This window comes from Galleria mellonella, unplaced genomic scaffold (assembly GCF_026898425.1).
Source record: "Galleria mellonella isolate WM207_F2 unplaced genomic scaffold, CSIRO_AGI_GalMel_v1 utg117, whole genome shotgun sequence".
Lineage (NCBI taxonomy): Eukaryota > Metazoa > Arthropoda > Insecta > Lepidoptera > Pyralidae > Galleria > Galleria mellonella.
In genome coordinates, this window is record NW_026441980.1 from 8,957,582 (window position 1) to 8,971,625 (window position 14,044).

The 14,044-nt window shown below is 28.9% G+C and overlaps 2 protein-coding genes across 3 annotated transcripts; both read left to right on the forward strand.

The window, feature by feature from the left end:
* The first annotated feature begins 355 nt into the window (after positions 1 to 355).
* On the forward strand, positions 356 to 3,326 carry LOC113511839 (endocuticle structural glycoprotein SgAbd-5-like). Its single transcript, XM_026895560.3, has 3 exons — positions 356 to 387; positions 889 to 1,031; positions 1,711 to 3,326. Exons 1-3 carry the CDS (start codon positions 376 to 378, stop codon positions 1,934 to 1,936), a joined length of 381 nt encoding a protein of 126 aa, XP_026751361.2. The 5' UTR covers positions 356 to 375; the 3' UTR covers positions 1,937 to 3,326.
* Positions 3,327 to 3,628: 302 nt separating this feature from the next.
* On the forward strand, positions 3,629 to 8,524 carry LOC113511686 (endocuticle structural glycoprotein SgAbd-5-like). Of its 2 annotated transcripts, none has more exons than XM_026895372.3 (3): positions 3,629 to 3,674; positions 7,103 to 7,245; positions 8,224 to 8,524. In XM_026895372.3, the coding sequence occupies exons 1-3, from the start codon at positions 3,663 to 3,665 to the stop codon at positions 8,441 to 8,443; spliced, it is 375 nt and encodes a 124-aa protein (XP_026751173.1). In that variant the 5' UTR covers positions 3,629 to 3,662; the 3' UTR covers positions 8,444 to 8,524. The 2 variants fall into 2 exon arrangements, with proteins under 2 accessions (XP_026751173.1, XP_031769554.1); XM_031913694.2 differs by lacking the exon at positions 3,629 to 3,674 and adding an exon at positions 6,830 to 6,876.
* Positions 8,525 to 14,044: the final 5,520 nt, after the last annotated feature.

Consider the following 14,044-nt stretch of genomic DNA (forward strand, 5'->3'; position numbering starts at 1 on the left):
ATTGTAAGGTTATGTAAGTATATAATATTAAAAATATGTATATTAAATTATTCTTAGCTGACTATAAAATAAAAAAAAACATGCAGTAGGTACTGCTGTAGCACAATAACTCATTTTCTCGACAAAATTTTGCTTTATTTGCTGTTCTTTTAAATCCAACCGAATCATATTAATCCTTATGGACTCGGATATTTTATCTCCAAAGCTTTAAATTAAAGTAGGTACATGTCCGAAGACTTTTGAAATGCAACTGCATACAAAACAGATGTAAGTAGTTTACCTTCGTAGACGACATCTCTACGTTTTATATAAAAGACACACTACGAAATTTTAGATTATTTTATACCATCACAGTTAATAAACAACTGCGTAAAAATGAATAAACTGGTGCGTAAATATAGGATGTTTAAAAAAATCCAAATTGTAATCTACTAATTTAACAAAACATTTAATAATGAGAAAGTATCAGTTACTTTTATTACATCAATTTTGGAAGGAAATATCTTAATTACAAAACAACTGTTACTCGCACTATTCTACAATGTAATTTTTAGTATTCCCTTCGATTAAAAGGAATAAAAGGATCTGTAAATTACTATTTAAGTTATATATAAATATCTTGAATAATAACTTATTGATTTTACATATCTATGTTATAAATTATTTTATTTTTATTTATTATAATTAGAACTATTAATAAATTCAAATTAAGTATTTTCAAAAGTCTGGGGTCGGGTCCGGATTTTTTGTTAATAGGTTTAATTTTTCGTGTTTTGCTGTTTTCTGATTTATACATGTTAATTCAATACACACACAAAACTTGAATGTTTTACACAGTTCTATACCTATCTTCTTCGATATAATTAATAGTTATTTACCTATTTTCAGTTACTGGTGTTATATTTCGTTCTTGCCGTCATCAGTGTTAATTCGCAGTTGATAGGTAAATTTCTCGCTGGAGCACAGAATACAGCAACAAAGTTACTGAAATCTGACAACAACAACGACGGAAGTGGCAACTATTATTTCAAGTATGTATTACCATGCTATAACAACCTAAATAGACCTTACTGCGGGACCTTCCTTTATAGGAGAAATATTTAGAAGCCCACGATATTTCTTATGCGTTGCCATTCTTGAAGAAAGGTAAAGTAAGTGATAAGATAAGTTTACTATGTTACCCTGAAAGGAAGTTTTTCAGATTTTCCTCATTTTACAATATTTTTTTTATGCAACTTAGAATGGCAAAACAAGCTGACGGCCCACCTGATGGAAAGTGGTAACCGTCGCCTATAGACATGAGCAGTACCATGGACATAACAGAGTGTACTGTTTCGCCCATGATACCCCCCATGCGTTGCCATTCTTGAGGACTCAGATGTTATTCCTTTAATATAATATAATAATAGCTTCGAAATGATACAACATCGTAACCTTTAATAAAAGAGCATATTTCTTTTTAAAGGCCGGCAGCGCACCTGCAAATCCTCTGGTGTTGCGGGTGTTCATTCAAGTCACTTACCATCTAATTAACTCATGCTTGTTTGCCCACTGTATACACATAATATATATACTCGTATATATATAAGCAGGTTTTTTGTGCGCATATTACGTGATATCATTATCAATTTTGATAATTATTTTAATTATCGATTAGCCATAAAAATCTACGACTAGTAAATATAATAATTTGTTATTATATATTTACAGTTATGAACAATCTGATGGCACGAAGCACGAGGAAACGGGTGTACTTAAAGATCCAGGTAGTCTTAATCCATTTGTAGTGGCCAAAGGATTTTACGAATGGATTTCACCTGAAAACAGAAAATATCACGTCCAGTATGAAGCTGACCAAAACGGATATCGACCAAAAGTAGAAGAAGGCCCCGGGGCAACTCCCATCAGAGTGGTAGCTACTATGATGGGTGGATAATTAAATATTTACAATTAGTTAAGTATTAAGAGTGTATGTTAAAAAAATATATAAAATATACGTAATTTTTTTTTTAATATATCTCAGCAACTACTATTAATTAGTCCACACATACCTACTGCAATGATTTTTTTTATTTTTTTTCTCTACAGTGTTCAATTGGAATAATCAAAATTTAAAAATTACTCCAGTAGTTTAATTGGATGTAATTGTTTGTTTGTTACCTTAACGGCTTAATAAATTACTATGAAATTTGGTATATGTATGGGATGAAAAATGATATAGCGTATTTTTATCCCAGCCAGTAAACATATCCCGATCATATGAACGAAGTTGCGACTAAAAGCTAGTCTAAAACAATTATAGTTTATAAAGGAGTATGTAAACATTATAGGAAAAATATAATGAAGTTTCTAACTTCCATAATTAAAAAAAAGCCTTAAAAAGAGAGTTCCTAGTTACAGTAACGATAAAAATATTTATCAATTTTTAATTTCATATAAACGATAAGGTTATTTTATCTTATATCTATTTACCCTTATACATTTATACATATTCACACATATTTTAAATATTTTTTTATCTGAAAAAAAAAACGTAAAGCTGCTTATAGATTATTTTATTTACGCAATCCTCAGCACATGAGTTCACCTCACACTTGATATCCGTTTTATTTTTGAAGTGCTTTTATTTTTCTTTCCAAAATATTGAAGTTAAAAACTTAACGGAAATACATACACAGCACGGCATTAACACTCCAAAATAATATCCACAATATGCGAATATACCAACTCATCATGAACAGAAATGTTTGTATTTCGAGGATCGAATTTGCAAGTAACTAAAGAAGTATATTGACATTATTAAAAAAATACTTGTACTATTTTACAATTGTCATAATTAATACTTGACCAGTTTTTCCGTTTAAAGTATTTCCAAATCTTTATAAAAATTTGCTTTTAAAACAAAACATTTCACTAGTACAGATATTTTTCTAATAATATTAATATGCGTACAAAGCGCCACAATCAATATTATTAAAATATTAAAGCATATATGGTTATTTATTAACAAAATAAAAACAAATTAACCACTTAATAGCAAAACCAGGCTACTACCCAAACTGTTAAAAAAAAAAACTGGCTGCAATTCCACATAAAAATCCATTACATGCTACGAAATGTCACTATTAGATAAATAAAAACAAATCTAATAAGAAAGTACAAATGGAAATAAACTTATTCTAATATAGAACAGATTTCAAAAGAAGTTTGAATTTAAAACAAAAATATGTATGAACAAGAATGTATAAAGCAATGTCTCATATTCACTTGGCTGAATTCAATACAGCAAGGGCGTTATTTTGAATTCAGTCAAGGTAATAATTTTGAAACCGTGTGATACACTTTACTATTTATTCCTCTCTATACTATAAAGAGAAGTAAGAGGTCATTCCGTACAAAACTTTTAATTTTAAAACTCTTATAGAATATAATAAATAAACAAATTTAAAATATTTTGTTGTTAGTTAAAAAATAAACGATCACCAAATATTTAAATTAACGTACACATTCGGAGAGTTTTGAAATGATACTGCATACAAAATAGGTCTAAGAAGTTTGCCTTCATAGGTCAGTTGCCGTGAATATGAAAATTACTTCTCTAGATTTAATATAAAAGACACACGATAGGGAACCTTCAGATTATTTTAGTCCACTGCATCAAAATGAATAAACTGGTGCGTAGATATGTGATTACTTTTGTATTAGTAATATGTTAATCATAAGTGCTCAGTGTTTAGAGTAATATAGTTTTAAATTAATAAATTTTGAATAGAAATATTCTTTTGTGCTGTGGGTTTTATGTGATGGTGTGACAATTTTCTAGACACTCGTAGTACACAGTGACATAATTTAATATGTATCGACGACTTCGTAAAGCTTTTATGGGTTAGAATGGGAGAGTTGAATGATTTTATATCTTCTTATGTTATTTTATTAACTATAATCTGATATCAGTTATTTATTAGTTGAAATTCATGACTCTAAAAACTAGAATCAAACAAAGTACAACAATAATTAAATAGATGATTCTTTAATTCTACATTTAGTAATTTATTACCTTTTTCACTTTTAAATATTTACCTTATTAAATTATGGATATGTGAATAATATTGTTTAGATAGTCTTTTGTAATTGATAGCATGACCTAACGGTATATAAAATTTATTATTATTGTTATTCCATGTACTTGTTACTATTGTGGAATATCTATATATTACTGCTATCAGTTATTCATACTGGGAAAATTAAAAAATAAATGTAAATTTAATAATAATGTTGATATTAAATTATGCTGAAGCAAATCATTTTGAATTCTTTTTATATATATGCAGTTTGTCAAGGTAACGACAACTATCAATTACTACACTGTGTTAGTGCTTTATCTCATGTTCGAATTACACTAGTTTCTTACCATCCAGTAGGATAAGCACTTTTGCCAGTTACTTATTAACCAAATATCACAGACTGCCAGTGATTCTTTCCCGCTAGTTGTATCTAGTGTGACTATAACTTCCTCTAGTATCTACATTTAGATAATATATTACTGTTCCTAAATTCACATTTTTTTTGTAAATTGACAATACCCTGACAATCTAGTACGTAACACAACCCTGCTCTCATGGTTTTTCACAGACTATTATACTACAGTATCTTAACTGAATGTTGGAATATTAACGTGATTGTGTTGTCAAGTTAATCCGTGTGTTTAATTATTCAATGGGTCAGATTTTCATGGGAACCAATTGTTTCTATTCATACTTATATCTTGTACGTAATTCTTTTTAGAGATTCTATTTGAGTATTTAAGTCCAAAAAACTGTTCACTTTTCATTTGGTATTCTAAATGTAATCGCAAACTGATACAAAATACTTAATTGTAAGTGATCTTTTTTTAAACAGATTAACGTTTTATTTTAATTATAAGTTTAGAAATAATATTACACCATCAAGTAGATAGATTATATACATTATTAATAATACATTATTATTAATTCAGTGACATCTAGAAATAAATAATGTAAAAATAATTAATCTTTTTACCCAATGAAGAAGTATTTACTATTAAATTTGAATTATCGTTAAAAACTAGGACAAGTGCAATTAGTTTTAATTAACCGTTGTTGTAACTTGAAAATTAAATAAGAACCGATCTAGCATGAGTCGGACACGCACTCGTAGAGATTCTATACTGATAAATGTAAACAAGCTTGTTTTCTTTATATACTAATTTAAGTGAGGAAGTATAAGGCAATTTATTAAGATACAAATATGTTATTAATGTGGAGTAGATATCTAAAAATTAATGTGAATAGGATTTCCTTACTTTGGATCATAACTGTGGTTATAAACCGAATCGTATACGAGTAATAACAGCTCGTTGCAATACGCTTTAGTAAACAATGTTTTAAAGTGGATAGATAGTAAAAATAAATAGCATTGGTAGTTACTAAAATACTAGTATGTTGCTATAATAGGTAGACCAATTGGGGAAGACACATTAAAAGGGAATCAGCAGATTTAGGTAATATGTATAATCTTAAGATTCCATTACTATTACTTGTACATAATAGTTTATAGAAAACGGTTCTTATGCCAAATAATTAAGATCAAAAAATAACCCGAATTACCACACATACTTACTATTTTACTATGTTTTTAATTTATAGAACCCTAAAAATATAAAAAATTATCTGTAAAAACATGATACATGGGAAGAGGAGAGGAATAGGTGATTACGAATAATACTAAGAGCAAGTAGCCATTCCTAACAAAATATCCTGTCAGGTTATACTGAATAAGACACGATATTTTATCATTTCCAAACAACCCTCATCAGGCAGTGTAAACTAATACCACAAATGGTTATTTCCATTTTATCTATACTTATAATAAATCTGTAGAGAGGTCAATTCTGTACATGAAAAATATTTCCAAAATAACTATCAGGGTGTGATTACTGATCGATACTGATGCCAAAAATGCAATCAGTAAAATTTTTGTCTGTTTATCTGTCTGTCGGTATGTTCGTTATAGAAACAAAAACTACTCGACGGATTTTAACGAAACTTGGTACAATTATTCTCCATACTCCTGGGCAGGTTATAGTATACTTTTCATCACGCTACGATCAATTGTAGCAGAGCAGTGAAGGGAAATGTTGGGAAAACGGGAAAAGTTACTCCATTTTTAAGCTTCCGTTGCGTGTGCAGCCTTAATGGCCACTTTTTAAAATGTAAAAAAGTCCACCCGTGCGACGCCGAGACGGGCCGTCAGTTCTATATAAAAATATGATATATGGAGATTATAATACTGAACTTTCTAAATTTAGCTAGCTCTGAATACTACTAGTTGTGTGCTGTGGTTCGAGCACAGTGAATTCGTATCCAGATCGTTTTACTTGAATGATATTTGTTATAATCTAACAAATAGATAATGCTCCACATAGAAGAGCGGTAACTTGAATCACGATAAACTTAATTAGGGACTACACTTGCTACTATAAACTGTATATTACAAACAAATTATCAAAATCGGTAAGGATAGTGAGTAACATACACTTAAAATGAAGTATATAAGTAAAATGAATTTTTTTATCTGGAATTCGTTTAAAACTAAATAAATTTATTCTAAATATAAGTTTAAAAATTTTAACCTTCCAATACCTCAATCTAACAAGACTTGAATTCATATCTCTTAACTTTCCTGTTAGTAAGAAAAACGTAAGCGTATTGCTTGCTATTTATTAAATATCTTAACCAATTGACATTTAAGCGATTGCCAAATTTCATGCTTAATATAAGATAGGTCCTCACTGTATCTTGTTCAGAGTATGTTTAACCATATTACTGACATCATTATATAAATATGAATAATACGGTTCGTTCATATGTTTTTATTAATATTTATTTTTACTCAAATATTAGACTTTTATCCTTTTAACTAATTTAAAAAGTACGTATATAAATTTTCGGCCTTTCATTCTTTCTAATTAAAGGCGTTTGCTTTTAGTATCAACACTTAATATCTAATTGCATAATGTTAAAATAAAATGTATATATAGTACGCTGTACTACATAATTAATAATCATTTGTTGGTTTTCAGTTATTCGCATTGTGTCTGGCTCTGGCTATCATCAGTGTCAATTCACAGTTGCTAAGTAAACTGATCGGTGGTGCACAGAATGCAGCAGCGCAAATTCTGAAATATGACAACGACAACGATGGAACTGGCAACTATCATTTCAAGTAAGTCGTACTAATGTACTCGTACAATAAATAATTTTAATAGTTTAAGTGGTTTTACGTCCCTTTATTGGGCGTCCTGATATGAGCCTAGTCTTACGTGGTCTACAAAAAAGCACTGTGTTTTTTTTTTCGAAGATTCCATCTCTTGATTTTTTGTAGTGTTTTTTTCTCCTAATCAAAATAAAAAAAAATCATCATATCTTTTCATCCCCAGGATCTCGTAGGAACCAGAAAATATATCACTATATTTTTTATATACCACGAAGGTGGCAAACAAACAAACATACAGCCCGTCTGATGGTAAACGATCGCTGTAGTCTAAGGACCCCTGAAAAAGTAAAGGTAACACGTGCACGTTGAAGAAACTTTAATACCTTTTTGAAGAACCCTATATGTACCTATACATGTCATAATATATCACCATATATATTTACTTTGTTACATTATAGATTATACATGAAAGTTATATATGTATATTAGTACTAGTAATAGTGGTTATTCTAACCTTGTCGACTAATATGAGTCCGTAGTACGTATATTTAATTTGTGATTGCATTTGATGTAAATTATTACCTACTTACCTTTAATTAAAATGTTTACACTGGCTTGTGTATAAACACATATTAAACGTATTAATGTTTATTACAAAATCACAGCAGTATGATATCGATTATATAAAATGTATTTGGTTTGATTCTAAATGGATTCAACTATGTTTGTATAACATTTAGAAGAATTGATTGTGTCAATCTATTAGACAATATGCCTATGCTTATAAACATTAATGATACCATAAAATTTTCTGTGTCGTCTATGCGTTGTTATTCTGTGTTATTCATCTTGTTTTAAAAACTTACTGACCACCTTGCTCTTCTGACCAAATTTTAACGATAACATTACTGTAACATTAATATATATTAATATATAGAATATGATGCAATTTAGTAACATAATAATTTGCTACTGTATTACTTACAGTTATGAGCAGTCTGATGGCACCAAGCATGAGCAAACGGGTATACTTAAAGACGCAGGCAACCTTAATCCGTTTGTTATTGCCAAAGGATTTTACGAGTGGATTTCACCTGAAAATAAGAAATATCGCGTTCAGTATGAAGCTGACGAAAATGGTTACAGATCGGAATTAGAAGAAGGTCCCGGACTTCCTCCAAACGTTGGAGCTAGTTTGCTTGGTTGATAATTCAATAATTAAAATTTATTACACTATATTATGTTAAGCGTTAGGTATGCATTTATATCATTTAATAAAAATACAGAAAAAAAAAACATGTTTTTTTTTTATAATGATGATGTCTTCCTTGTATCTTTTATAAGGCTCGTAGAAATCGAATAGAATTACTTCCATTCGACTCTACGTTGAAGTTTCCACTTCTCCCAGATCTGCGGTCTGCCACTTGGAATAGTTTCCTTCTCATTTGCTCGTTTTCACGTTGTTCTAGGATGACCGGGCTTTTTCTTGCCATTTGCTTGCCAAATTTTATCTTTCATAATATTTTATTTCTAATATAATCATGTGTCGAGTATTCAAACGGGTATAACAAGCATAATATTGCTCCTAGAAAAAAATAACTAAGGAATTTAATATATACGAAATTAAAATAGGACCAGTACTGGAAGTGAACCATATTAGTTGCAAAAAGAATTGTTAAGTTCTGTACCGAATTGACGATATTGTTGGCGACGCGCTAATAAAAATATCTTCTGTTATCATTAAAAACTTCATTGTCTTAAAAGTCGTTAAAAATGTGTAAAATTAGCAACACAGTTTTAACATAATTAACAGCAGTTACAATAATTTCCTTAAGACTGATATATTGCAAATATAAAGATTTTTGCATAAGGAGTCTTTCTATTTAAATTACATTGGTATGTATATTGAAAAAGTAGCATTTTTTTTAATTATGTATGGGAGGACTATGAACGTATGTCAAAGGCTATTCAATAGAGTGATGACGAAGTAATATAATATTATATAATTTGATTTACAAAAGCCTCATCTGTAGCTGCATTTGATTTACATCTAATTTATATAATTGGCGAATCAAGATCTATAAAATTATCCGTAATGACGCATCTATCATGTCATTAATATAAGTACATATTGACTTTATAGTCAATGCAAATTATATTATTAAACATAATTTGCAGCTGTCATCAAATAAGTATTTGAACTTATTGTGTGAATACTTACCTAACCAAACAATTCTTGATATATTGGTCGATTAATTGATTATTTTCTGACCCTTTAATCAAATATATAATCACCTTTTACTATTCTGAAACTGTGATATCAAACGATAAAATACCATTAATTTAAAAAATAATAAGAGCCATAGATATAGTTCTCTATTTTATGTATTCCTGTAACGTTGAAGTTTAAATTTTTTTGTTATTAGTACATAAATGTCACATACATTGTTTTACTACTGACGCGCGAAAGGAAACCTTTAGAGATGAAAGAAATTGTTATATGGCCGAATATAGCTACACGTGTATGAGCAAATTTAAAGTTTATAGATTTTTTAATGGGTGATTAAGAAATGATAACCTAGTATGCCCTATAGGTAAACACTAGTGGGGTACCAGAGAGTGATTATAGATGTGGATGAAGTCAGGTTAATATGGCCAAAAAAGGCGAATTCACTAGGAAATAAACACATTAGTTTCCAGTTAATGTCTATGTATTTAAAAATCAGTTGTTGTTCGTCAGTCTTGCCAAAACGTCGAATACAAACCAAAAACGTGGATGACGACGAAAGTTACCAGTTCCCATCAGGTGGGTTGCCATTTTAAATTGTAAGAAATAAACATAATTTGAATATTTTTTTTTTTATTTTGTTTGCTGTTTTGTTTGTTTATTAAAATGAAGCACCCGACTGAAATGAATAAGGATATCTGACTGGCATAGGCGATAATTTCCAAATGAATCTATATCCAAAGGAATATATAGATATCGCGGTGGTATTAATATTACCCGTGTCTATTATGCAAAATGTTATGAAAAAGGTAAAGATTATAAACATTAAAATGACAATGAGAAGGCACTCACTAACTATCGTCTGAATTTAAAATTTTAATCGAATTTAGACTTAGACTTTATAGGTGTCAAATATGGAATCAAGGAAATAGATATCTACATCGCAAATAGTTAAAACATATATATGCTGACTGTAATAATTTATTATGTATAAAATATATATAATACAAAACATTTTTTCTTTCAATTTGAATATAGGTTTGCATCATTATGTTATATTATATCATACAATACACTCAACAATAAAAAATTAATACGTGTATTATTAAAACATAAAAATGCGTTCGTGACCGGAGAATCATCTGCTATTTAATAAACAAGTAAGCTAATTGAATGAAACATTTTTAAGTTTGTAAACCTTGACCATCTTTATGGTTACAGTGACATATCAAGTGTATATATTTAAGATAAGTACTTACTTGAGGTATATGTATATACAATTTGTGTTTGCACTAAATTACAATATATATTTCATTTTATTTATTTTCCCATGTTGACGTATATTAATTAATTTAACCCATTCCTTAAAATTTGTTTTGTTAATAGGGTTTGAAAAAAATTTTTTTCCTATGAATTTTTTTTATATTACCAAATAGTAAAAAAAATTAAATTCTTGAAAAAATGATATCTATATATGAAATTGTATATGTACCTACGGAAATACACAGTACAAAGTACGTACGTACATGCCTATTATTATGAAGTGCCGTTGTTACAGACACAGAATGTTCTTTTTTCGGGAATTTAATTTATTTTGGTTTTTAGTTTTTCGTAATATAAAACTGACCCGATTAATGAATTTTAATATTACTTTCAAGGAATGGGTTATGGTAATTAACGCGCTGTAGGTACTTATACCTAAAACAAAATTTCTGACAAACCTAATTAATCACTAATTAGAAAAGATTATTTAATTGAATATATATGCAAGTTCAGTATTTTGTAATTAAAATATTGTACTACCTTGTGCCCATTTTCTCTACAGTACTTAAGCTCACTCAGGTGGAGTGCTGTTAAAAATGCTTGTAATTTTTACGTACTGTAATCTTCTATTTATCTAGCAATTTAAAAATCTAAGGAAATTATGTGTACAATACAATCTTTACTAGAGGGAGACTTTGTACAAAAGTCGTTTGCTTAGGCACCTCTGTCCTATTCATGTTTCTACCATAAAGCAATTGTGTTTGCATGGTTGTGTTTTGGTTTGAAGGGTGGGATATGGCAGAGAATTTACAGGGAACAAAGAAATAAACATCTGAATCCTCAGGAATGGCAACGCATGGGGGGGAGAGAATCACGAGGGAAACAGTATACTCTGTTATGTCTATGGTACTGCTCATTGCGACGGTTACCACTTTTCATCAAATGGGCCGTCAGCTTGTTTGCCATTCTAAGTTGCATAAAAAAACTAAATATAGTGTATAGTCTCCTAATATGAGACCGTAATAGAGGCAACAGAAAAAGTTAATTTTAACAAATATATATATATATATATATATATATATATATTACAAAGAATATTGTACTTTGGTCGCTTTATCTACTAGGTTTTGCAATAAATCGTTAGGAAGATATGTGTTCAAACAGTAGCCTCAACCATAACACTTTAGTCATCAGGAATGGCAACATACGAAAAATATTGACATGATATTTAATTTGTATTAAATGTACCATCTTAGGTCATAATTATTGTACCATACATATGTATATACCATACCATACATATCTGTCACGTTATTGTACCAATCACGATAAATTTGTATGAATAATGATTGACGGGTCATGCTTGCACGCTGAATGTCGACACAAAAATAAGAGCAATCTCTATGATGAAATAATTTATCAGCGGTCTTTAATTCTGTTAAATCCTTACAAATGACCGTTGGAGACTCTGGGTCCCTGCATAGTATAGGCCATCCCATACTTTCCCGTGGGTGTCGTAAGAGGCGATGAAGGGAGCTTAGGTAGAGGAATGAGTAGCAGCGTCCCTCATAAAATATCACCAAAAGCCAAACTGCCGTTGCTAACCTCCCTGCCAAGCGTGGCACTTACTGTCAAAACCTCCCTTACAGGGGGGGGGGGTCCATGGGTCTATGTTTTATAGTGGATAATTAACAGCTGATATAACAACATTCAACTTACAAATGACTACCAATATGTAACATGAGCACTTGCATATAAATAATTTCATTTCATTTCAATGAAAGTTAATTTGTTTGTTTGTTTTTTTGCTTAATTATTACTACTAATTATGTTACTGTGGTTTAACTAATAACTATGAAATTAGATATATATGTACTATAAGAAGCATATAGGCTACTTTTTATTTCGAACAGTGAATATATCTCAGTCGTACGAGCGACGTTGCGGGTGAATTCTAGTGTTATATATTCAATTAATGTTAACGTATAAAACAAATTACATAAAATATTTTATTTAATTTTTAAATTAGTTAGATTTTTCATATTTTCTTTTGACATAAAATTTGACAAAGAAAGGAATTAACAAAGATGCAACTAACTTTTATTTTTTATTGAATTAAGGAACTAATACTTTAATTTAATTATTTTATTTTATCAAGACAAGACTAATGAACACAGTTATTTAAATAAAATTGTAGAAATGGACCGGGAAATTTCGGTTTTTATTAACTGTTATTTTTCTATTTTAAATAGAAAAAGAGAGTTATCCTATCTTTTTCTATTCAAAGTAGAAAAATAATATATGAGGTGTCTAACTTTTACCTATATTATTTTGATAAGATTTCTTGCAGAACGTAGATATATAATCGCATGGAACAGATTTCAAATTGTGATTATTAAAGGCTTGCCAAAGAATTTATCAATATTTAAAAGTTATGTGAATAAATTTTATTATATTATATATACTTACATTGTGTTTACATATGTTTATACTAAGTATTAAAAAATATTGGACTCATAAGAGTAATATTCAATTTTCTTGTAAATTTTTCTTGGCTGTAACTGTTTTCCGAATAAGGGATTTTTAAATTGTATCTTGAGAATTTATTAAGTTATAAAGGAACATTTTTTTTTTATATTTTCAACTTATTAATATTAGTACAATTACTTTCGATTATTCATGATATTATTATTTTTGCTTGTAGTGATTGCCAGAATAGATTCACAATTAATAGGTAAATACCGAGTCAATAAGCGAGAATATTGTTATGTTACATTTAGTTTTTTATTAACTTTCTTTAAATACTTACTCATTTTATCATTATTTATATCAAACATAATTCTTCAACTACAATGCATCTAATTTCATATTATAGGAGAATATTAGTCTACTATAACATGTCTATTTGTTCCATTATCTGTGGTATAATTCCCATACCACGCAGTTTGATATGAGATCTTATTTCAAGTTAGAGTTTCACATGTAATCGGTATGCATTGATTGGCCGTAATACAATAATTATGTATCAAAGCAATATTTTTTATGGTATATTCATTTTAAATCCCATCAAAATAATAATAAATAAATATACAATTCAAAATGTTTAAAATACATGCAATCAATTTTTATGTTTTTCTAAGCTCTACTTCCTATTAACAATTGTAGAAGTTTGTTTTGATACTTATTACTCAAGTACACTATACCCTGAATTAAACACAGTATTTTATAGTTCCTAATTCGTGCAGACAAAGTAGCGTATTCCTGCTAGTTAATATAATTAATATTTTCATAACCTAATTCCATAATAAAATTATATTT

Excerpts from the sequence above, each read along its gene's own strand:
- LOC113511686 (XM_026895372.3), top strand. Across the intron at positions 7,246-8,223 it reads ACTGGCAACTATCATTTCAA|TTATGAGCAGTCTGATGGCA; the intron begins GTAAGTCGTACT and ends TATTACTTACAG.
- LOC113511839 (XM_026895560.3), top strand. Across the intron at positions 1,032-1,710 it reads AGTGGCAACTATTATTTCAA|TTATGAACAATCTGATGGCA; the intron begins GTATGTATTACC and ends ATATATTTACAG.